Here is a 20,838-nt window from a genome sequence, read left to right as displayed (position 1 = left end):
TAGAGAGAAAAGCAGGAGGATGAGGGAGAGGATTGCAGAGAAGGAGGGGTTCAAAATAATTGTGAGATTCAAGGACGGAAAGGACATTCGGAAAATAAGCCCGGTGGCGCTGACTCGCGGGTTGAAGGAGAAAGTTGGCGAGATTGTGATGGCGAAGGTGCTGGCTGATGGCGGATTGTTGATCCAGTGCAAGGACGAGGGGCAGAGAGGGAAAGCAATGAAGCTGAAAAAAGTGTGCAATATAGTGGTTGAGAGCGTGAAGAAGCTGAATGATGGGCCCTTTGTTAGAGGCGTGATATACGGTATCCCAGTGGAAGAGAACGTGGAGGAACTGAGAGCAAGTATTAAAGGGGGTAAAGTTATAGGGATTAAACGTCTGCAGGCAAGACGAGGTGGAGAAAGGGTGGACAGTTTGTCAGTGCTGCTAGATTTTGAAGAAAGGGTGTTGCCTGACTCAGTTACGGTGGGGTATCTAAGGTATAGAGTAAGAGCATACGTCCCACCACCTTTGAGGTGTTTCAAATGCCAAAAGTATGGCCATATATGCAGCGTGTAAAGGGAAGCAAAGATGTGGAAAATGTGGAGGGGAACATGACTATGGGAAATGTGAGGCTGGGACAGAGCTCAAATGTGCAAATTGTGGAGGTGCACACAGTGTGGCCTATGGTGGGTGTGAAGTGAGAAAGAAGGCAGTGGTAGTGCAGCAGCTGAAAGTGAAAATGAATATATCGTATGCAGAAGCAGCAAAGAGGGCTCAGAGGGAAAGTGGGGGGAGAGGGGGGGGGAGATGTAATAAGGAAGGAACCGGCTCAACAGCCAAGTGAGCAACTATCGACTAAGAGTCAAAGGGGAGATGAGAATATAATGGCAGTAAATAAGGAGAACTTTGTGTTTTTCATGGCAGAAGTGGTTAACTGCACATTCCAGGCAAAAGGGAGATCTGAGAAAATTGAAATAATAGTAAAAAGTGCAGCAAGATACTTAAATATTCACGGAATAACTGGGATGGCGGTACAGGAAGAGCTTAGGAAACAGGGGCAGTTAACCAAAGAATCATGCTCACAGGATTAATCATCATGTTAATTCTACAATGGAATGCTCGGAGTTTGTTGGCAAATGGACAAGAATTCAAAAAATATGTTGGGGATATGCCTCGTAAGCCAGATGTCATATGCATACAGGAAACATGGTTAAAACCAAATGTGGACTTCAGACTAGCTGGATATGCGTGTGTTAGGTGTGATAGGGAGGGTGGTCAGGGAGGAGGATGTGCCACATTTATTAGTGAAGATGTCACATTTAGAGAGGTGAAGATAGGGACCGAGCTCGAATATGTAACTGTGGAGATCTGGGCAAGGGAAGGAGAGGTCATAGTTGTACATTTTTATAATCCCTGTAAAAATTAGAGGTGAATAGATTGGCACAAATTGAAAGGATAGGTGGCAACAAGTTGGTGGTATGTGGAGATTTTAATGCACATAGTACATTATGGGGTGGAGCAAGAACAGATCTCAATGGGGAGGTAATGGAAGAATTACTAGAGGAACACAATTTGGTTTGTTTAAACGATGGCAGAGGGACTAGATGTGGACACAGGGAACATGTCGGCGCTAGACTTAACCATTGTATCGAGGAGTTTAGCAGGGATATGCGAGTGGGAGGTAGAAGAGGAAACGTCAGTGGGCAGTGATCATTTTCCAATAAAGTGTAAAATAGCATTACAAAGGAGTAAGGAACAGGGAGAGTTGATAGGTAAGTGGGTGTTTAATAGGGCAAAATGGGAACTTTTCAAATATATATGCGAGCAAGAAATGGATAAAATAGACTTAAATGAAGATGTTGACGAGGTTGATATAAAAATGACATTTACAATACTGGAAGCAGCAAAACAAGCAATAGCTAAAAGTAAAGGAAGGATGAAAAGAAAGGGGGTCCCCTGGTGGACAGAGGAATGTGGGAGAGTAGTGAAAGAAAGAAACAAAGCTCTTAAGATGTTAAAAAGAACACATAACTTCCAGAATCTGATCCAGTACAAACAAGCGCAGGCAAGAGTACGGGGAACCATTCGGAAAGCAAAAAGGGAAAGCTGGAGGAATTACTGTAGAATTGGGAGATCAACACCTGTGGGAGAGATTTGGGGGATGATCAGAAGCATGAGAGGAATCAGAAAAGTATGGCAGTATCCAGTACTGAAGAAAGGGGAGGAAACGGCAGCGACAGATGGGGAGAGGGCAGAGATGATGGCAAAAGCGTTAACAGAAATCCACAGCTCTGGCAACCTTACAGGAGAGGGTAAATTAGGGAGGGAAAGGACACGGTCGGCTCATCCTGGTGCTCTGGAAAGAAGAGACAATACTAATAGTTCAATGAATGCCCCATTTACTTTGGAAGAGGTAAAAGGGGGATAGAAAGAGCCGGATTGACATCACCAGGGAAGGATGAAATATGTTATATAATGCTGAAGCATTTAGGTAGGTTAGCAATGATGAAATTGGAATCATTTTATAATTAAATTTGGGAAATGGGGAGACTTCCTAGATCATGGAAAGAAGCTGTGATTATTCCAATCAGGAAACCGGGCAAAGATTCATCAAATCCAACAAATTATAGACCCATAGCACTAACCTCTCATGTCGGTAAAATTATGGAGAGAATGATAACCGAGAGATTAAGCTATTATATGGAGACCAGGGGAATGATAACACCTCATCAAAGTGGATTTCGGAAAGGTAGAGGAACTATGGACCCAATTATTTGTTTAGAGACAGAAATCAAAAAGCCCAGGTAAATAAGAAGTCAGTGATGGCGGTGTTTTTTGATGTGGAAAAGGCATATGACATGGTTTGGAAGGAAGGGTTGATGATTAAGTTGAATATTATGGGAATAGGGGGCAGAGTATACAATTGGATTAAAGACTTTTTACTTGACAGAGTTATCCAAGTCAGAATTGGGACAGCACTATCGAGAAGATACCCGGTGGAGAATGGTACACCTCAGGGTAGTGTAATCAGTCCAATACTGTTCTCCATCATGATAAATGAGGTGTTCCTTCGAGTTCAGAGTGATATTGGACGATCCCTATTCGCAGATGATGGAGCGTTGTGGAAGAGGGGGAAGAACATAAACCATATTAAAGGGAAGGTACAAGAGGCCGTGAATGAAGTAGAAAGATGGTCTTATGCATGGGGATTCAAGTTTTCTGTGGGGAAAACTAAAACAATCTGCTTTACTAGGAAGAGAGGAGTGGTGACTCAGCTAAAGCTATATGGGCAAATTATTGAACAAGTGAAGGTTTTGAGTTTTCTAGGGGTGTGGTTCGATGATAAGCTAACATGGAATGAGCAGATTCAGATGATAGTTAGGAAATGTAAAACTATTTTAAATGTGATGAGGTGTCTAACCGGGTCGGAATGGGGAGCCAGCAGGCCTGCAATGAAGAATATTTATATTGCGCTGATGAGATCAGTTTTTGATTATGGGTGTATCGCGTTTGGAACTGCGGCAAAAACGTCACTAAAAAAGTTGGATGTGGTGCAATCTCAGGCTCTGAGACTTTGTTGTGGGGCTTTGAGAACAAGTCCTGTGTCTGCTCTCCAGGTGGAGGTGGGTGAGATGCCGCTGCATTTGAGACGTAAACAATTAATGTTGAGCTATTGGGCCAATCTGAAGGGCATTCCGTGGACAAGCAGCCAACCACAAAGGGGCTCATGCCGTGTTGGGAAAGCTAAAGGGACAAACGGGGCTGCTTTGCATGGAGTAGTGGACAATTTGCAAGGGAGATGGGGTTGAATCAGATCAAATCCACTGCTACCGTGTCGCTATCGGTAACACCTCCTTGGTTATTTTCCTCAGTATTAGTTGATCAATTTTTCTCACTCTGAACAAAACCCAAGCACTTAAAAACATTGACAATATTGCAGGAATGGTGGAGGATAGGCTAAAGACGACATATAAATCATTTACTCCGGCATTCACGGATGGATCGAAAGATCCTCGTCCAGGTAGAACCGGTTTTGCGGTCACCATCCCATCTTTTCGTTATGAAGTAAAACGGAGATCGTCAGACCATCTGTCGGTGTATACAGTCGAGACATTGGCCATTCTAGCAGCACTACAGTGGGTGGAGGAGGTTCAGATAAGTAAGGTCATCATTTGTTCGGATTCCAGTTCAACATTAATGTCATTACAATCACTCACATCTAACAGCAGGCAGGACTTAATCAATGAAATACATGAAGCACTTTTCCGTCTTAAGCATATGGGTATTTTGGTAGCATTCATGTGGGTGCCGGCACATAGAGGGGTAAAGGGAAATGAAGCAGCAGACAAACGAGCAAAGCAAGCATTGGAATGTCAGAACAAGAAGGACATTTTATTTAGCAAATCAGAAGCTAAATCAATAATAAAGGTAAACATTATGAAGGAATGGCAACACAGTTGGGAGGCAGGAGGCACAGGAAGACATCTGTATACTATTCAGAAGGATGTTAACAAGGGGAGGACAACAATATTTAGCACTAGAGAAGAAAACATATTGAGTAGACTCAGGATTGGACATACAAAGCTAAACAAAACAATGCAATTAATTAATAAACACCCAACCGGACTGTGCGAGTCCTGCAAGACAGCAGAAACGGTGGATCATATCATGTGGCATTGCCAGAAATTTGGAAACGAGCGAGGCAGGTTGAAGAGGAGGCTGGCAGTAGGAGGGGTGCAATTGAGGGATGCATTATCCTTGGGGGCAGGAAGGGTGCTGCAGTATCTGAAGGAGACAGGGTTGAAGAGAAGAATTTAGGGCACTGAAGTTGACAGGGCTCCCTTCTTAGTTTAGTTTATTTTAATTTAACTTTTATTTTTTTTATTTTATTTTCTTTTTGAGGGGATAAAGGGCTTGCTATTTCTAGTTCACAAAGAAAGGCAGTAGGTGGCGGTAATGCACCAGTTTGGATGCCAGCCGCCTAAAACCAAGAAGAAGAAGAAGAAGAAGAAGAAGAGGTTTCTCAGCATGCAACGGGGCTTATCGTTGATAGCAGCGCGAGCTGGAAGTAGACGGACCCGAGTGGAGTCAACGGTTTTCCGTGAGTTCGTGAACATGTGAAACGTCGAAGTCCGAGGAGGAACGTTGTAGTTTAATAGAGGAGCGCGAGCGCCAACGGAAACTACTGGACGCCATTTTCAACCCAGAAGTTACAGCGAGCAGGTTGGTTCTCTTTGTTTCTTTATCACTTTAACCTGATGGAACCAGTTCTGGAGGAAGTATTCACATCATGTACTGATAGGCCGTAAGGTGAACACTGTTTTCGTTTCAACCCGCTCCACAGTCGCGCATCTACACAATCGTTAGCTCATAAAAAAGAACGAGTTGTGCTAACCTACCAAAAAAAAGTCCGTCGCTGAATTTGCCTTCGATTCTCGATGCGACTATGTTTTATGCCGAACTAGTTTCTCCAGAGCGTCATCGGATCTTGGTCGCCAGTGGTGGCACGGTTCGACACGTGATCGGTCTACACCAATGAGGTAGCTGCTTTTTGTCAACAGAATGGCAAGATGGCGGCTCCCGTGGTTGGATTCAACGTTGGCGATAAAGAGGAAAACACATGCTGAGGCCGTTGGTGAAGCAGCACGTGGACGAGGTCGTCGACGAGGCGTTTGGGCTGTTGGACACGTTGACAGCAGCGTATGAGGACATCGTTTCTCGTTTAGGAGAACATGAGCTACACACATCAGGTTGGTGCCGCTTCACGATTGTTCCCGGTGTTACGGTTCAACCTGAGACCCTGTTAACTGGCGACCTTCGATCGAATGCGTCTGTTGTTGTCGTAGTTACGGCAGATGTTGATAATAGCAAGAGAACACGCAGCTGTCCTCGCGAATGCCGCAATGTTTAATTCTACAATTCAATGAGAAACCTTCTCGTGTCGTGTCTGGTCTGAACATACCGGAGGAGACGATGTAGAAGAGAAAGCGTCCAGCGACTTGAAGCGTCGCGTGTTGTTTATGGGTTGAAACAGGAAGTTAGCAAACTGCCCTTCCTTTGAAATACATTTGGTCAAATAAATAAACACTTCATCAACATACAATTGGCAGTCTGTTTTGTGCAAACATGTATCACGTAGCATAACTCTGTAGTACAAAAACCACATCAAAAAATATATATCATGATGTTACGGGATTCGAACTCATGTCTTTGGGAGGAAAAAAGTTTAACTGACGGGGATCTTACCACTCGGCCAAGATCAACACGATATACTCTGTTCGCACAATTAAATAACCTGCACTGCGGTCACTGGTCACCACGAAAAGCAGAGAACCACCAGATCAACTTGTGACCAACACACTGCCGACCACCATGGAGCATGTTGACGTGAACGAAGGAGCTCTCTACAATAGTGATGGCTTCTCAAACTAATATTCAGCTGTTTCAATTCAAAACGTCTTTAAAGGGCTGCACATTAATGAGGAAAATGTTTGTGTTGTCATGAGGTAAACATACACAATCTGGACAATAAGGCCAGAAATGGTCATACATGTATGAATATACAAACATTACACCCATATGTGATTGTTTACCATCTGTCATATTTAAAGTAAACTAAAGAAGTGACCTGAACTGTTTGACCTCTCTGTGTTCTTGGCTGGTTGAATTCTTAATTGTGTGGCCAGCCAAGAACACAGAAGTCAAACAGTACAGGTCACTTATTTACTTTATTTAAGTGTCATAAATCACAGACACAATCAGGCAAAGTAAATATGACAAACTTAATGTGGTCAATGCCCATGGTCTATGGACAGATGGTAATCACATATGGGTGTAATGTTTGTATATTCATACATGTATGACCATTTCTGGCCTTATTGTCCAGATTGTGTATGTTTACCTCATGACAACACAAACATTTTCCTCATTAATGTGCAGCCCTTTAAAGACGTTTTGAATTGAAACAGCTGAATATTAGTTTGAGAAGCCATCACTATTTCAAAGAGCACGCAACATGGCCCATGGTTGGTGGTGTGTGTGTTTGGGTGGGTGTCTCTCTGGTGGTTCTCTCCTCTGTGTAGTGTGACCAGGTTATAATTGTTTGTGCGAACAGAGTATCGTATTTTGTATGGCTTGGGTGTAAGATCCAGTAGAGTTAAACTTTTCCTCCCAAATGAGTTTGAATCCCGAACAAACACATATACATACATATTTGTTGTTGTTTTTGTACTACAGAGTTATTGCTATGGATACATGTTTGCAAAAAACACTGCCAATTGTATGTTTGATTGAGTGTTATTTTATTTGACAAATGTATTTCAAAGGAAGGGCAGTTTGCTAACTTCCTGTTTCAACCATAAACAACAGGCGTGCTCAAGTCGCTGGACGCTTTCTCCTACATCGTCTCCTCCGGTATGTTCAGACCAGACACACACGAGAAGGTTTCTCATTGAATTGTAGAACTAAACAATGCGACATTCGAGGACAGCTGCGTGTTCTCTTCTATTATCAACATCTGCTGTAACTACGACAACAACATGCATTCAAGGTCGCCAGTTAACAGGGTCTCAGGTTGAACCGTAACACCGCTTCCTGCTAGCTTTCTGTTCCCATCTCTTATGTTAACGGGTCGGTTTTGACCCGTGTCTTAAATCAGCTGTAAAATACACTAACAACAATTATCTATCATCCAATTTGTTTCTCATCTCTTGGTTACCTTGTTAGGCTTCCTTATCCATGAACATATTGGTTTTAATATTTTTGGTGTCGGCCTCTGGGCCTTTTCTTTGTCAGTATACCGTATTTCAATTTTAAAAATGGTAAAATTAACCTCAAGAGAATCATAGGAAATAAATAAAGGGTTGTTATGTTACCTGACTATTACTGAGGGCTATTAGAACACATCTCTGAAATACATTTGTTTTATTTATTTTTTAATTTAAATATTATTAACTATAGGAACATCTTTGGTGTTAGGGTCAATTTCGACCCATATATACTTTCTTTAAGAAAAAGGCTAAAGTATTAATTTTTTTAGCAATAGAACTTTAATACAAACACAAAATGAAAAGCAGAATAAGTCATAACACAAAATATAGATTTGCAAGGTCAAACAAACAACCAATCAAGCAAATCAAACCAATAGAAATCAATTACAAGTTCCAAAACTAATGCAAAACAAAATCAGAGTAAAAGTCTCTGTGCAAGAACTTATGTGTGTGTTTAGATGCATGTGTGGCAAAAAGTGACACTTATGGTGCGTTCACACCGGACTCGTCGAAAAAATTCTCGACGCGTCTGACGCAGCAGTCTCGACGCGCATCGAAAAAAGTGTGTAGTAAAGTAAAGTACAACAAATAGCTAGAATAAAAGCAAATGCATACATTCAAAACTTACCAGGTCGTCCCACGGCTTCTCCGACCTTGTTCCACGCTTTATCTTTATAGCTCCGGTTTCGGTAAGCATAAAGAGTTGTATCGTAAAGTTCGGGGTGCCCACAGACGGCGACAATAATCTTTTCCTCCACTTTTTTTCAACCGGCAGGGCGATGACGAGCGAAGCTGCTCAACGCTGATTGGCTGACGCAACTATGACTCACGCGTTTTTGCTGCCCGAGTTGGGAAATTTCAACTCGCGCGTCGACGAGCTGCGTCTGTTCGCTCAGTTCGCCCCGCGACAAAACCTCTGTTCGTGCTGCTTCAAACGCGTCTGACGCGCTGCTCGCTGGAAAATACGCAGCTTCGACGCAGCTTTGCATTGATTTAACATGTAATCTCGACACGCGGCGAAATTTTGACGCGTCCGGTGTGAACACACCATTAGTGTGTTCTTTGCAGAGATATTTCTTGCAGTTGAAGCAATCACACGTGTGTCTTTCTGTCCTTACTGCTTGGGCAGACCTCACACCTTTCTTTGAGAATCAGGTGGCCTGAGTCATGGCTGGTAAAGAAATTGTCACAAGTGATATTGTGACCCTGCAGTCCAGTAGTCATATCGAGGACCACACGTTTTTCTCGGGGATGCCACTCGCAGCTTTGCCTGTGTAAATCTGTAGATTCTGTAGATAACAATGCAAAATGAGAATCCCCTAAAGCGCACATGATTGGGAGAGGAGCTGGCTGTCACTGTGTTGGCTGACAGTGCACTTATGATTTCAGTTTTGGTTCTAATTATTGATTTATAATCTTATTTTTATAACCGGGTCAAAATCGACCCTAACAACACAAAGGTCATAATTTCAACCAGAGCATTTTATAATTTAGTGAAACAAAATGTTTTTATTTTGTTGAAATAGAGGTTCCTGACAAAGTCAAAAAGCCTTGATGCAAATAAACAAATTTATGTGGTTCTTTTATGCATTTAAAATCTAAAACGGCAGGGCTCCAGACTGCGACCAAATGGTCGCATTTTGCGCCTAAAATTAGACACAGTGCGAGTAAATTTTTCATCAACTCATATGCGACCAGTAAAATAGCAGATTTCTTTTTTTTGTTATTAAATATTTTTGTTGCTTACAAACTTGTTCTACACTTCAGCCCACTATAGTTAGCGGTAATGCCTGAATGACTGGTTTGCTAACCGACATTAACTCCAGAAGAAGAAGAAAGGAGACGAAAACCGAAGAAGAAGGCTGGCCTGTGTGTGAGCGCGGGGGGGGGTTGGGGGGGGGGGGCTAATGTGTCAAAAGAGGCGCACCGCAACGGAGACGCAACGAGGGCGAGGGCTGCAGAGTGAGAGGTCCACGAGGGGATCCTCACCACCGCGGCGTCCCGGTCCCCCGAGTTGAATCACTGGGTCAACTCAGCCGACTCACATGTCTGAGCCCCTAGAGACTGATGCTCACGGTAAACGCATTCGATCGGGAGCGCGCGAGGGTTTTGATAAAGTTAGCGGAAGGATTTAAGTGACAACATCCGGTTTTGCAAAGTTAGCGGAAAGAACCACGTGAAACAACATCCGTTTTTCAAAATAAGATGACAAATCATACACGAACATATAAAAGTAAACAATTAACTGATTTTGGATCTTTAGAGATCGTTTCGGAGATTTAGCTTAAATTATGCTAACATTAAAACATTTTTACTGGACCAAGGAAGAGTTTATAAAAATTAGTAAGTCTTTTGTATGTTAAGAAAAGTCCTGTATATAGATTTCCCCAAGAGTTCCAGGAAATGAATGATGCAGATGTGTTCCATACATATCTGAAATCCCCTACAATAGCAATCAAACAATTTTAATGTATCAATTAGGACATTTTTCAAAGTAAAAGTCCTAAATGTTTAAAGAAATCGGTAATTTCTTTAATGTTTGAGTTGCTTTATATATGTATTTCCTCATAGTCCTAGGCAATAATGCTACACAATAAATAGAATGCTTCAATCAACACCGTGATCGGTATTATCGGATCGGCAGATACTGATTTCAGTGATCAGTGATCGGTATTATCGGTGATCGGCAGATACTGATTTCAGTGATCAGTGATCGGCACCAAAAACCTGATCGGTGCATCTCTAGAAACCAACAAATGTTTTGATTGGCCACATCGAAGTGCAACATGCACATGCTCAAGGTATGTTTTCTCTTAAAATATGTTGAAACTCAATACAGTAACTTCTGAAGAGTTCTCTGTTGTGAATGTTTTGCAGTTCATGAAGGCAAACAGGCATAAGATTGTATATTGTCAAATTATTTATCAGTAATACAGTAAAAATGATGGGAAAACTTTGCAAGTCGTTTTATAGTGTCAGGGTTTTTCCTGCAGAGAAAATGTGGGCGCGCGCCTAAGCTGTTTTCAGCGCCTATGACAAATCCCGAGCGCCTAAGGCAAAAAAGTCTGCGATGAAAAAATAAAACTGTGTTCATCAGGTGCACGCCAGCGAATATGTTCTCAATAGTATGTTTCAAGTCGGCTACAGCGAACCGTTCTGTTTTGATCAATAGTAATCGAGTAGAGTGTTTCCCCGAGGTTTACAGCTTCAGGGGGGCGGGACTAGTGCCGCTAGCCATGTTGGTGCCCTGAGCTTAATTTAACACTGAGGTGTGACGAAATTACAGAGTGGCGGGTGGAGATTTCACCCTGTTATAATGGTAGGGGAAACACTGGAGTTGATAAGCGTGTCTTCTTGTCTGATCAATACACAACTGTGAGGTGCGTGAATGGACAGAGCGGCCAGCTGCAGATCACTCACTCAACAGCTCGACCTGTATGAATAGACGGTGCGCACTGCGCGCGCAAACATTTTTTTTGGGGAGCACCGAAGACCCATTTTGACCCAGGAAAAACCCTGTGTGCGCCCCTAAATTTTCTGCTTGCGCCCCTAAAATTTTAAGTTAGGGGCCACTGCTCCTAGTAAAAAAAGTTAGTCTGGAGCCCTGAACGGGTCGGTGCCGACCCTTACACAAGAGGAAGGTTAAACTGATGGAACCAGTTCTGGAGGAAGTATTCACATCATGTACTGAGGTAGAGTTCCAGGTACTGCAGTACGTAAACACGTCCATACCTTTTTCCTCTGATACATCACAAAGGTACTCGTTACCTCAGAGGTACATATTGTACTTGTTACTGTCCTACTGCGAATATAAAACTGACTTATTGAAGGGACTGTTGTGTAGGGATGAGAATTGATAAGATTTTAACGATTCCGATGCCTTATCGATTCGATTCTTTTATCGATTCTTATTAGGCAAGGGGTGAAAAAAAGAGCACAAACGGGTTTATTTACATTAATTTTATTTTATATAATTTTCTATAATGCTGCACACACCATATACAGTATGTATACATACACATTTAAATTTTTTAAATAACCAAAAACATTTATACATATTCCTCTTGAACTTAAAATAAAACTTTCATAACTTAATTAAAATGTATTGTTTAATTTAAAGATGTTCCTTGAAATTACTATCCAAACGTGAAGTGATCAATAATGGGAGACCAATGCCGGAGCTCAAATGTCTGCTTCAAACGAAGGGACAGAAGATAACTTGATCGACTACACACAATAAAGGCAAATTGCTTCACACAGTGAGTGGTTGTGATCACTTTTGAGGAGTTTACCTTGGACCAGTGGTCCCCAAACTCCGGCCCGCCTCCACATTTGGACCGGCCCCCTGAACAATACCAGAGACGCGATCCGATTTATTATTTTTTTCACCTGGCCCACTGCCGTTGAGATTGCAGTGAGACGCGGAGAAAATGTGAAGTGGTGCTCTTCGCAATAAAACATCTTTGATGGGACGTGTCGCGTCTCGGCCAATCAGCGTTCAGATGTCGACAGCGTTTGGGAAATTAGGTTAGCTTGAATGTTAGCCTGCTACATCTGCTGCTGTCACGCTGCACGGTGTAGCGATACTAACAAAGTACCCGTACGTTAAACACGATGTGATTTAGCATATTTTTAGTATCGATACTTCAATAAAAGAGCGATCAGGGCGCACGCGCTGCTCCGCTCCGTTAAATGCTGTCTGCACGCACAGCGCAGCGCTCAGCCGTAATGCGCGCACACAGGTGAGCACTCTCACCTCACACTAGCACTTTTTATCGTGTGAAATAGAGCCAAACTTTAGAACGCCTCTGCCCAGTTGTCATGTTTGCTGCAGTCTGAAGAAGAAACTAAAAAAGTTTGCGCATGCGCAACGCCACAGAGGACCGTTAGCAGAACCGTTAAAGAATTTGGCTGACGATCCCAAACAATCGGTTCACTGGGAACCGGTTCTAAAACAGAACCGGTTCTCGATTCCCATCCCTACTGTTGTGTTCAAGCTCCTGCAAATTCACATTTATTTAACCTGATATTAATTGCTTAGACTTGTTAAATATTACCACTCTGTACTGATATTACTGTTACACGACACTTATTTAGCTTCATATTTATTGCTTATACTGTTAATGTTTCCACTCTGTTTCTGATATAAGACATTTTCCTAGCTTCTTATTCATTTCTGAGACTGTTAAATAAGTGACACACAGTTGTCTCCAGGAGAAATGCTGAGGCCGTTGGTGAAGCAGCACGTGGACGAGGTCGTCGACGAGGCGTTTGGGCTGTTGGACACGTTGACAGCAGCGTATGAGGACATCGTTTCGCTTTGGAGAACATGAGCTACACACATCAGGTTGGTGCCGCTCACGATTGTTCCCGGTCTTCGTGCTCGCTTTCACGGCTTCAAGTCACATTTGGTCCGTTTCCAGCTCGTCAGCTGCAGTGAGCGAGACTTTTGGTGGATCTGATTGGTTTCCAGCTCTCCTCTGATCTCATTCATCAGGGAGGAACTTTAAACACCTCACGGTCCTCGAGTCAAACTGGTGACGGGATCTGCACCTGGAGATCTCTTGGGACGGTCTTCAGAACGGCCAGAACAACTTCTGGAGGAGCAAACCGGCCGTAAAGTGTTCCAACTGCCGTAAAACGAAATTACTGCCATAAAGTGATCAAACTGCCATAAAACGAAATAACTACCGTAAAGTGTTCCAACTGCCGTAAAATGAAATAACTGCCGTAAAGTGATCCAACTGCCATAATGTGATCAAACTGCCGTAAAGTGTTCCAACTGCTGTAAAGTTATCAAACTGCCGTAAAGTAACTGCCGTAAAGTGATCAAACTGCCGTAAAGTGGTCAAACTGCTGTAAAGTGATCAAACTCCCATAAAGGGAATGGCGCAAATCGAATCAAGCGGAAGACATGCTCTTCTATCAATCTCTTCTCTCTTCTTTCTCTGCCTCTATCTCTGCAGCCAAAAGCTCTTTCTACCTGACCAAAATTCAGTCTTCCTTCTCTCACCCCAAAAAACTCTTCTCTATCTTTTCCAACCTCCTTGATCCCCCCTGTCCCCCTCCTCCTTCCACCCTTTTGCCGAGCCACTTTGTCTACTACTTTACAAACAAGATAGACGACATACGCTCCTCCTTTACTAATCCATCTTCTGTCACTTCACCAACACCAACTTCTTCATCCCCCTCTCTTTCCTCTTTCACCCCCTTGTCTCCCAATCAAGTTCTTAGCTTGGTGACCTCCGGTCGACCACCACGCGCCTTGACCCCGTCCGTCCTCCCATTCTCCAGGCTATTGCCCTGACCTTCTGACCTTTCTCACCCATCTTATTAACGGCTCCCTCTCAACTGGCTGTTTCAACTCTCTGAAGGAGGCGAGTCAACCCTCTCCTGAAGAAACCCACGCTCACGCCTGAAGTCAGCAACTACAGACCGGTCTCTCTTCCTTTTCTCTCCAAAACTCTGGAGCGAGCTATCTTTAACCAAGTGTCCTCCTATCTCCACAGTAACAACCTTCTTGACCCTCACCAGTCTGGATTCAAGGCCGGCCACTCGACAGAGACTGCCCTCCTTGCTGTCTCTGAGCAGCTTCACACTGCTAGAGCAGCCTCTCTCCTCTGTCCTTCTAGACCTTTCTGCAGCATTTGACACCGTGAACCACCAGATCCTTATCTCTTCTCTTCAGGACCTGGGGATCTCAGGCACTGCACTCGCTCTTTTCTCTTCCTACCTTAACGACCGCACTTACCGGGTCACTTGGAGAGGATCTGTGTCTGATCCTTGTCCTCTCACTACTGGGGTTCCTCAAGGCTCCGTCCTGGGTCCCCTCCTCTTCAATCTGTACACAAATTCTCTCGGCTCTGTCATTCGTTCGCACGGCTTCTCCTACCATAGCTATGCCGATGACACCCAACTGATCTTCCAGTTTCCACCGTCCGAAACACAGGTGGCGGCACGAATCTCTGCCTGTCTGACCGACATCTCTCAGTGGATGTCTGCTCACCACCTGAAAATCAACCCTGACAAGACCGAGCTACTATTCCTTCCAGGGAAAGGCTCCCCCACCCATGACCTGACTACCACCTTCAACAGCTCTGTGTTGGCCCCTACCCTGACTGCCAGGAACCTCGGGGTGACACTAGACAGTCAACTCTCCTGACGTCCAACATCGCTGCGACGCGTTCCTGTAGGTACATGCTGCACAACATCAGGAGAACACGTCCTCTTCTTACTCAGAAGGCGGCACAGGTTCTGGTCCAGGCTCTGGTCATTTCACGCCTCGACTACTGCAACTCCCTCCTGGCAGCTCTACCTGCTGAGGCCATCCGACCTCTGCAGCTCATCCAGAATGCAGCTGCTGGTCTTCAGTCTCCCGAAATTCACCCACACCACTCCGCTCCTCCGCTCTCTTCACTGGTTACCGGTGGAGCAGCATCCGCTTCAAAACATTGGTTCTGGCGTACCGTGCTCTGAACGGATCGGGCCCCGTCTACATCCGGGATATGGTCACACCGTACACCCCGGCACGTTGGCTCCGCTCGGCAACAGCCAACCGACTTGTGACTCCTGCACCTCGAGCTAATCACTCTACATCCAGACTGTTTGCTGTCCTGGCTCCTGATTGGTGGAACGAGCTCCCCACTGACATCAGGACAGCAGAAAGTCTCTACAGCTTCCGCCGGAAACTAAAAACACATCTTTTCCGACTATCTGGATTAAAACACAGATTAGCACTTCAGTGGCACTTAAATAGCTCTTATTGTGGTACTTTTGAAGTTCGACTATGTTGAGGAAATGTTACTTTCTGTATTCTTGTTGTTCTTAGTTTGTACTCTAGGTTGAATGCACTTATTGTAAGTCGCTTTGGATAAAAGCGTCTGCTACATGTAATGTAAAGTGGTCAAACTGACGTATTGATCTGTGTTCTGCAGCCTCTCTTCTCGTTCTTTGATTTAGCTCCAGAAGCTGTGATGAAAGGGTTGAACTGGAGGAGCTCTTCAGGGGGAAGAGGAACCAGCGTTGAGTGCAGCAATGCTGGTCCTTTGGTCTGATTCATGTTTCTGAAGGACCACAAACAACTTTCTTTAATGATGAAAAGATTAGTCTCTTCAAGGTCTGTTAATTCTCTCAATAACAAGCAAAAGCAGGAGAGACAAAACACTCCCGACTTCATTTATCTTCATTTCCGTTCACCACGTGAGGCTGGTCCTTCTTGAGTGTATTTGAGGAGTTATGGCGCCTCAATTTCCCCCAAAACATTGATCCTATGAATCACTTCGTGTTCAAGAGAACCCATCATCATATTCTGGGTTATTTAATAATGACGTCACAATCACAATTTCAAAACATACAAATTATGTATGTAAATTAAACTTAAATATGACGAACGCATTCCAATGGTAGAAAGATTACTCATGGTATTTTTGTAGTTTGGCTTCTTGAAGAAATGTTACTTTTTTGATTCTCTTAGTTCTGAGTTTGTACTCGTGGTTGGATTCACTTATTGTAAGTCTCTCTGGATAAAAGGGTCTGCTAAATGACATGTGATGTAACAGTTATGTATTGATAGAGCCCATTCTGCTAGATTTATATTAGTTTAGTTACATAATGAATTATGTAAAAGGGGGGATTGATGATATAAAACTGAATTTTTGAAGGGACGATTGTGTTCAAGCTCCTGCAAATTCAGAATAACATCACATAGCAGGTGGAATATGTGTCTGGTAATAAATATTATGACCGCCTCTCAAAGCTAGGTACTCGCCTGACACAAACGCAACACACACTTGTTATCACGGTGTTACAATGAGAGAGGGGGACGAGGCCCCCCTCCTGTGAGAAAGGGGTGTGGGGGGGTGCAGCAGATCCGAGGTCAGGATGACTTCACATGTGGGGGCATGGAGGCCCGTACGTGGAAAGGGAGGCCGAGTTGTTTTGGGTTTTCAACGAGTGCCGACCGGAGAGGACTCCGCTGTGATTGCTATCGCATCGAACTTGTATTTGACGCGTGATCAGAGAATAAATTCTCCCGTTGGAAAGGAGAGAACGAGAGAAGGTCGTACTTTACCACATCTCCAATTTTGATAGACGCTAACACTACACCTCAGAGGTACATGAACGTTTTACTGTACGACACCTCAGAGGTACATATTGTACTTTCAGATGATTTCACTTCCGAGTTTATTTTTTCATGTTCTCCCTCAAAACCCTGACCTCATTCATTCATAAACCTATTGAATATTAGAGTTCAATATGAGATTCTTAAGATGTATAAATGTATTTTATTATTCTCCACAGACGTCCAGCGGCTGTTGGTGATGAAACAAGAGGTTCCCCCTGAACAGCAGGACTGGAGCTCCAGTCTGGACCAGGAGAACCCAGAACCCCCAAACATTAAAGAGGAGCAGGAGGACCAGGAGAACCCAGAGCCCCCAAACATTAAAGAGGAGCAGGAGGACCAGGAGAACCCAGAGCCCCCAAACATTAAAGAGGAGCAGGAGGACCAGGAGAACCCAGAGCCTCCACACATTAAAGAGGAGCAGGAGGACCCAGAGCCTCCACACATTAAAGAGGAGCAGGAGGACCAGGAGAACCCAGAGCCTCCACACATTAAAGAGGAGCAGGAGAACCCAGAGCCTCCACACATTAAAGAGGAGCAGGAGAACCCAGAGCCTCCACACATTAAAGAGGAGCAGGAGGACCCAGAGCCTCCACACATTAAAGAGGAGCAGGATGAACTCAGGATCAGTCAGGAGGGAGAGCAGCTTCAAAAGCTGGAGGAGGCTGGAATCAAGTTCTCATTCACCCCTGTAAAGAGTCAATATGATGATGAGGAAGCTCAGCTCTCAAAGTCCATAAAAACTGACAAAAGAGAGGCAGAACATTTGAAAACAGAAGCAGACGGAGAGGAAGTCAGATCCACATCAGATCCAGATAGTCCTTTACAACCAACTGCTGATGAGATGTCACAATCCTCTGAATGTGAGACTGATAACAGTGACGATTGGAAGGAGACTCCGGAACCTCAGTCACGTTTAAACCCTTTGGAAAACAATGAAGTCCCTGTAGGTGACATGGACTGTGGGACTGGAAACGCATCAATTAGCTCTTCTCAATATGCTGGAAGCTTTGGCCAAAAGAGACATCCGAAGAGACACTCTGGAGCCACAACAGGAGTGACCAGTTCTTCAGTTTGTGGTAAAACATTCAGACAAGTGCAACCACTGAAACAACACTCAACTGTTCACACAGGGGAGAAACTATTCAGTTGTTCAGTTTGTGGTAAAATATTCAGCCGAGCAGGCAATCTGAAACAACACTCAACTGTTCATACAGGAGGAGAGAAAATATTCAGTTGTTCAGTTTGTGGTAAGACATTCAGCCGAGCAGGCTATCTGAAACGACACTCAACTGTTCATACAGGAGAGAAACTATTCAGTTGTTCAGTTTGTGGTAAAACATTCAGACAAGCAGGCTGTCTAAAACGACACTCAGCTGTTCATACAGGTGAGAAACTATTCAGTTGTTCAGTTTGTGGTAAAACATTCAGCCGAGCAGGCAATCTGAAACTTCACTCAACTGTTCATACAGGTGAGAAACTATTCAGTTGTTCAGTTTGTGGTCAAACATTCAGCCAAGCAGGCAATCTGAAACAACACTCAACTGTTCATACAGGTGAGAAACTATTCAGTTGTTCAGTTTGTGGTAAAACATTCAGACAAGCAAGCTATCTAAAACGACACTCAGCTGTTCATACAGGTGAGAAACTATTCAGTTGTTCAGTTTGTGGTAGAACATTCAGACAAGCAGGCAATCTGAAACGACACTCAGCTGTTCATACAGGAAAAACAAATTAGCGTTCAGTTTTCTATAAAAGATTCCCTCTTCTCTGATTTTAAAAGAAATCACAATTGCATTGTTGAGATCATCAGAAATAAATGAGACATTGTTGTTGATGTTATTAGCAGAGTTGATGTTCATGATAAGGTTGAAGAAGTGTTCTTGCTTGTGTTGCTGCAAGTCTTGAACCGATATGATTTATATGTATATACGTAAATCTATATTTTTATATATATATATAAATATAAATGGAGAGATTTATTTAAAAACAAATTCCTTTATATATACAGGACTCTCAGAAAATTAGAATATTGTGATAATGTTCTTTATTTTCTGTAATGCAATTAAAAAAACAAAAATGTCATGCATTCTGGATTCATTACAAATCAACTGAAATATTGCAAGCCTTTTATTCTTTTAATATTGCTGATTATGGCTTACAGCTTAAGAAAACTCTAAAATCCTATCTCATAAAATTTGAATATTTCCTCAGACCAAGTAAAAAAAAAGATTTATAACAGCAAAACAAAATCAAACATTTGAAAATGTCCATTCATGCACTCAGGACTTGGTTGGGAATCCTTTTGCACGGATTACTGCATCAATGCGGCGTGGCATGGAGGCAATCAGCCTGTGGCATTGCTGAGGGTTTATGGATGCCCAGGATGCTTCAATAGCGGCCTTTAGCTCATTTGCATTGTTGGGTCTGGTGTCTTTCAGCTTCTTCTTCATAATACCCCACAAATTCTCTATGGGGTTCAGGTCAGGGGAATTGGCAGGCCAATCGAGGACAGTAATGCCATGGTCAGTACACCAGTTACTGGTGGTTTTGGCACTGTGGGCAGGTGCCAGATCATGCTGGAAAATGAAATCCTCATCTCCATAGAGCTTTTCAGCAGACGGAAGCATGTAGTGCTCTAAAATCTCTTGGTACACAGCTGCATTTACTCTGGACTTGATGAAACACAGTGGACCAACACCAGCAGCTGACATGGCTCCCAAACCATCACTGACTGTGGGAACTTCACACTGGATTTCAAGCCACTTGGATTTTGCGCCTCCAGCCTTTCTCCAGACTCTGGCGCCTTGACTTCCAAATGAAATACAACACTTGCTTTCGTCTGAAAAGAGGACTTTGGACCACTCTGCAACTGTCCAGTGCTTCTTTCCATAGCCCAAGTCAGACGCTTCTTCCGTTGTCTTGAGTTCAGAAGTGGCTTGACCATGGGAATACGGCTATTGTAGCCCATTTGCGGACACGTCTGTGAACAGTGGCTTTTGATACCTGGACTCCAGCTTCAGTCCACTGTCTTTGAAGCTCCCCCAAATTCTGGAAGCGACTCTTCTTCACAATGCTGTTAAGGCTGCGGTCATCTCTCTTGGTTGTGCAGCGTTTCCTGCCACATTTCCTTCCAACAGACTTTTGTGGATGTGCTTTGAAACTGCACTCTGTGAACAGCTTGCTCTTTCTGAAACTTCTTTTTGTGTCTTACCCTCCTGATGGAGGGTGTCAATGATGGTCCTCTGGACAGCAGTCAGATCAGCAGTCTTCCCCATACTTGTGATTTAGTTTACTGAACCAAGCTGAGTGTTTGTCAAGGCTCAGGAAACCCTTGCAGGTGTTTCGAGTTAATTAGACGATTCAAGTGATTTGTTTAATACCCTACTAGTATACTTTTTCATGATATTCTAATATTTAGAGATAGGATATTTGAGTTTTCTTAAGCTGTAAGCCATAATCAGCAATATTAAAAGAATAAAAGGCTTGCAATATTTCAGTTGATTTGCAATGAATCCAGAATGCATGACATTTTTGTTTTTTTAATTGCATTACAGAAAATAAAGAACTTTATCACAATATTCTAATTTTCTGAGACAGTCCTGTATATGCGAGCAAGAAATGGATAAAATAGACTTAAATGAAGATGTTGACGAGGTTGCTATAAAAATGACATTTACAATACTGGAAGCAGCAAAACAAGCAATAGCTAAAAGTAAAGGAAGGATGAAAAGAAAGGGTCCCCTGGTGGACAGAGGAATGTGGGAGAGTAGTGAAAGAAAGAAACAAAGCTCTTAAGCTGTTAAAAAGAACACATAACTTCCAGAATCTGATCCAGTACAAGCAAGCGCAGGCAAGAGTACGGGGAACCATTCGGAAAGCAAAAAGGGAAAGCTGGAGGAATTACTGGAGTAGAATTGGGAGATCAACACCTGTGGGAGAGATTTGGGGGATGATCAGAAGCATGA

At 43.3% G+C, this 20,838-nt stretch overlaps 1 protein-coding gene across 6 annotated transcripts; it reads left to right on the top strand.

Annotated features, from left to right (window-relative positions):
- Positions 1–4,756: 4,756 nt before the first annotated feature.
- On the top strand, positions 4,757–18,712 carry LOC130199420 (gastrula zinc finger protein XlCGF57.1-like). 6 transcript variants are annotated; one of them, XM_056422905.1, is made up of 4 exons: positions 4,757–5,203; positions 5,542–5,730; positions 12,964–13,096; positions 17,050–18,712. In XM_056422905.1, exons 3-4 carry the CDS (start codon positions 13,051–13,053, stop codon positions 18,606–18,608), a joined length of 1,605 nt encoding a protein of 534 aa, XP_056278880.1. In that variant the 5' UTR covers positions 4,757–5,203; positions 5,542–5,730; positions 12,964–13,050; the 3' UTR covers positions 18,609–18,712. The 6 variants fall into 6 exon arrangements, with proteins under 6 accessions (XP_056278880.1, XP_056278881.1, XP_056278882.1 ...); XM_056422906.1 differs by lacking the exon at positions 5,542–5,730; XM_056422907.1 differs by lacking the exon at positions 5,542–5,730 and having other exon boundaries at positions 12,954–13,096.
- Positions 18,713–20,838: the final 2,126 nt, after the last annotated feature.

Source organism: Pseudoliparis swirei, chromosome 9 (genome assembly GCF_029220125.1).
Source record: "Pseudoliparis swirei isolate HS2019 ecotype Mariana Trench chromosome 9, NWPU_hadal_v1, whole genome shotgun sequence".
Taxonomy (NCBI): Eukaryota; Metazoa; Chordata; class Actinopteri; order Perciformes; family Liparidae; genus Pseudoliparis; species Pseudoliparis swirei.
The sequence above is the reverse complement of the archived record's forward strand: the minus strand, read 5'-3'. Positions and strand labels throughout refer to the sequence as shown.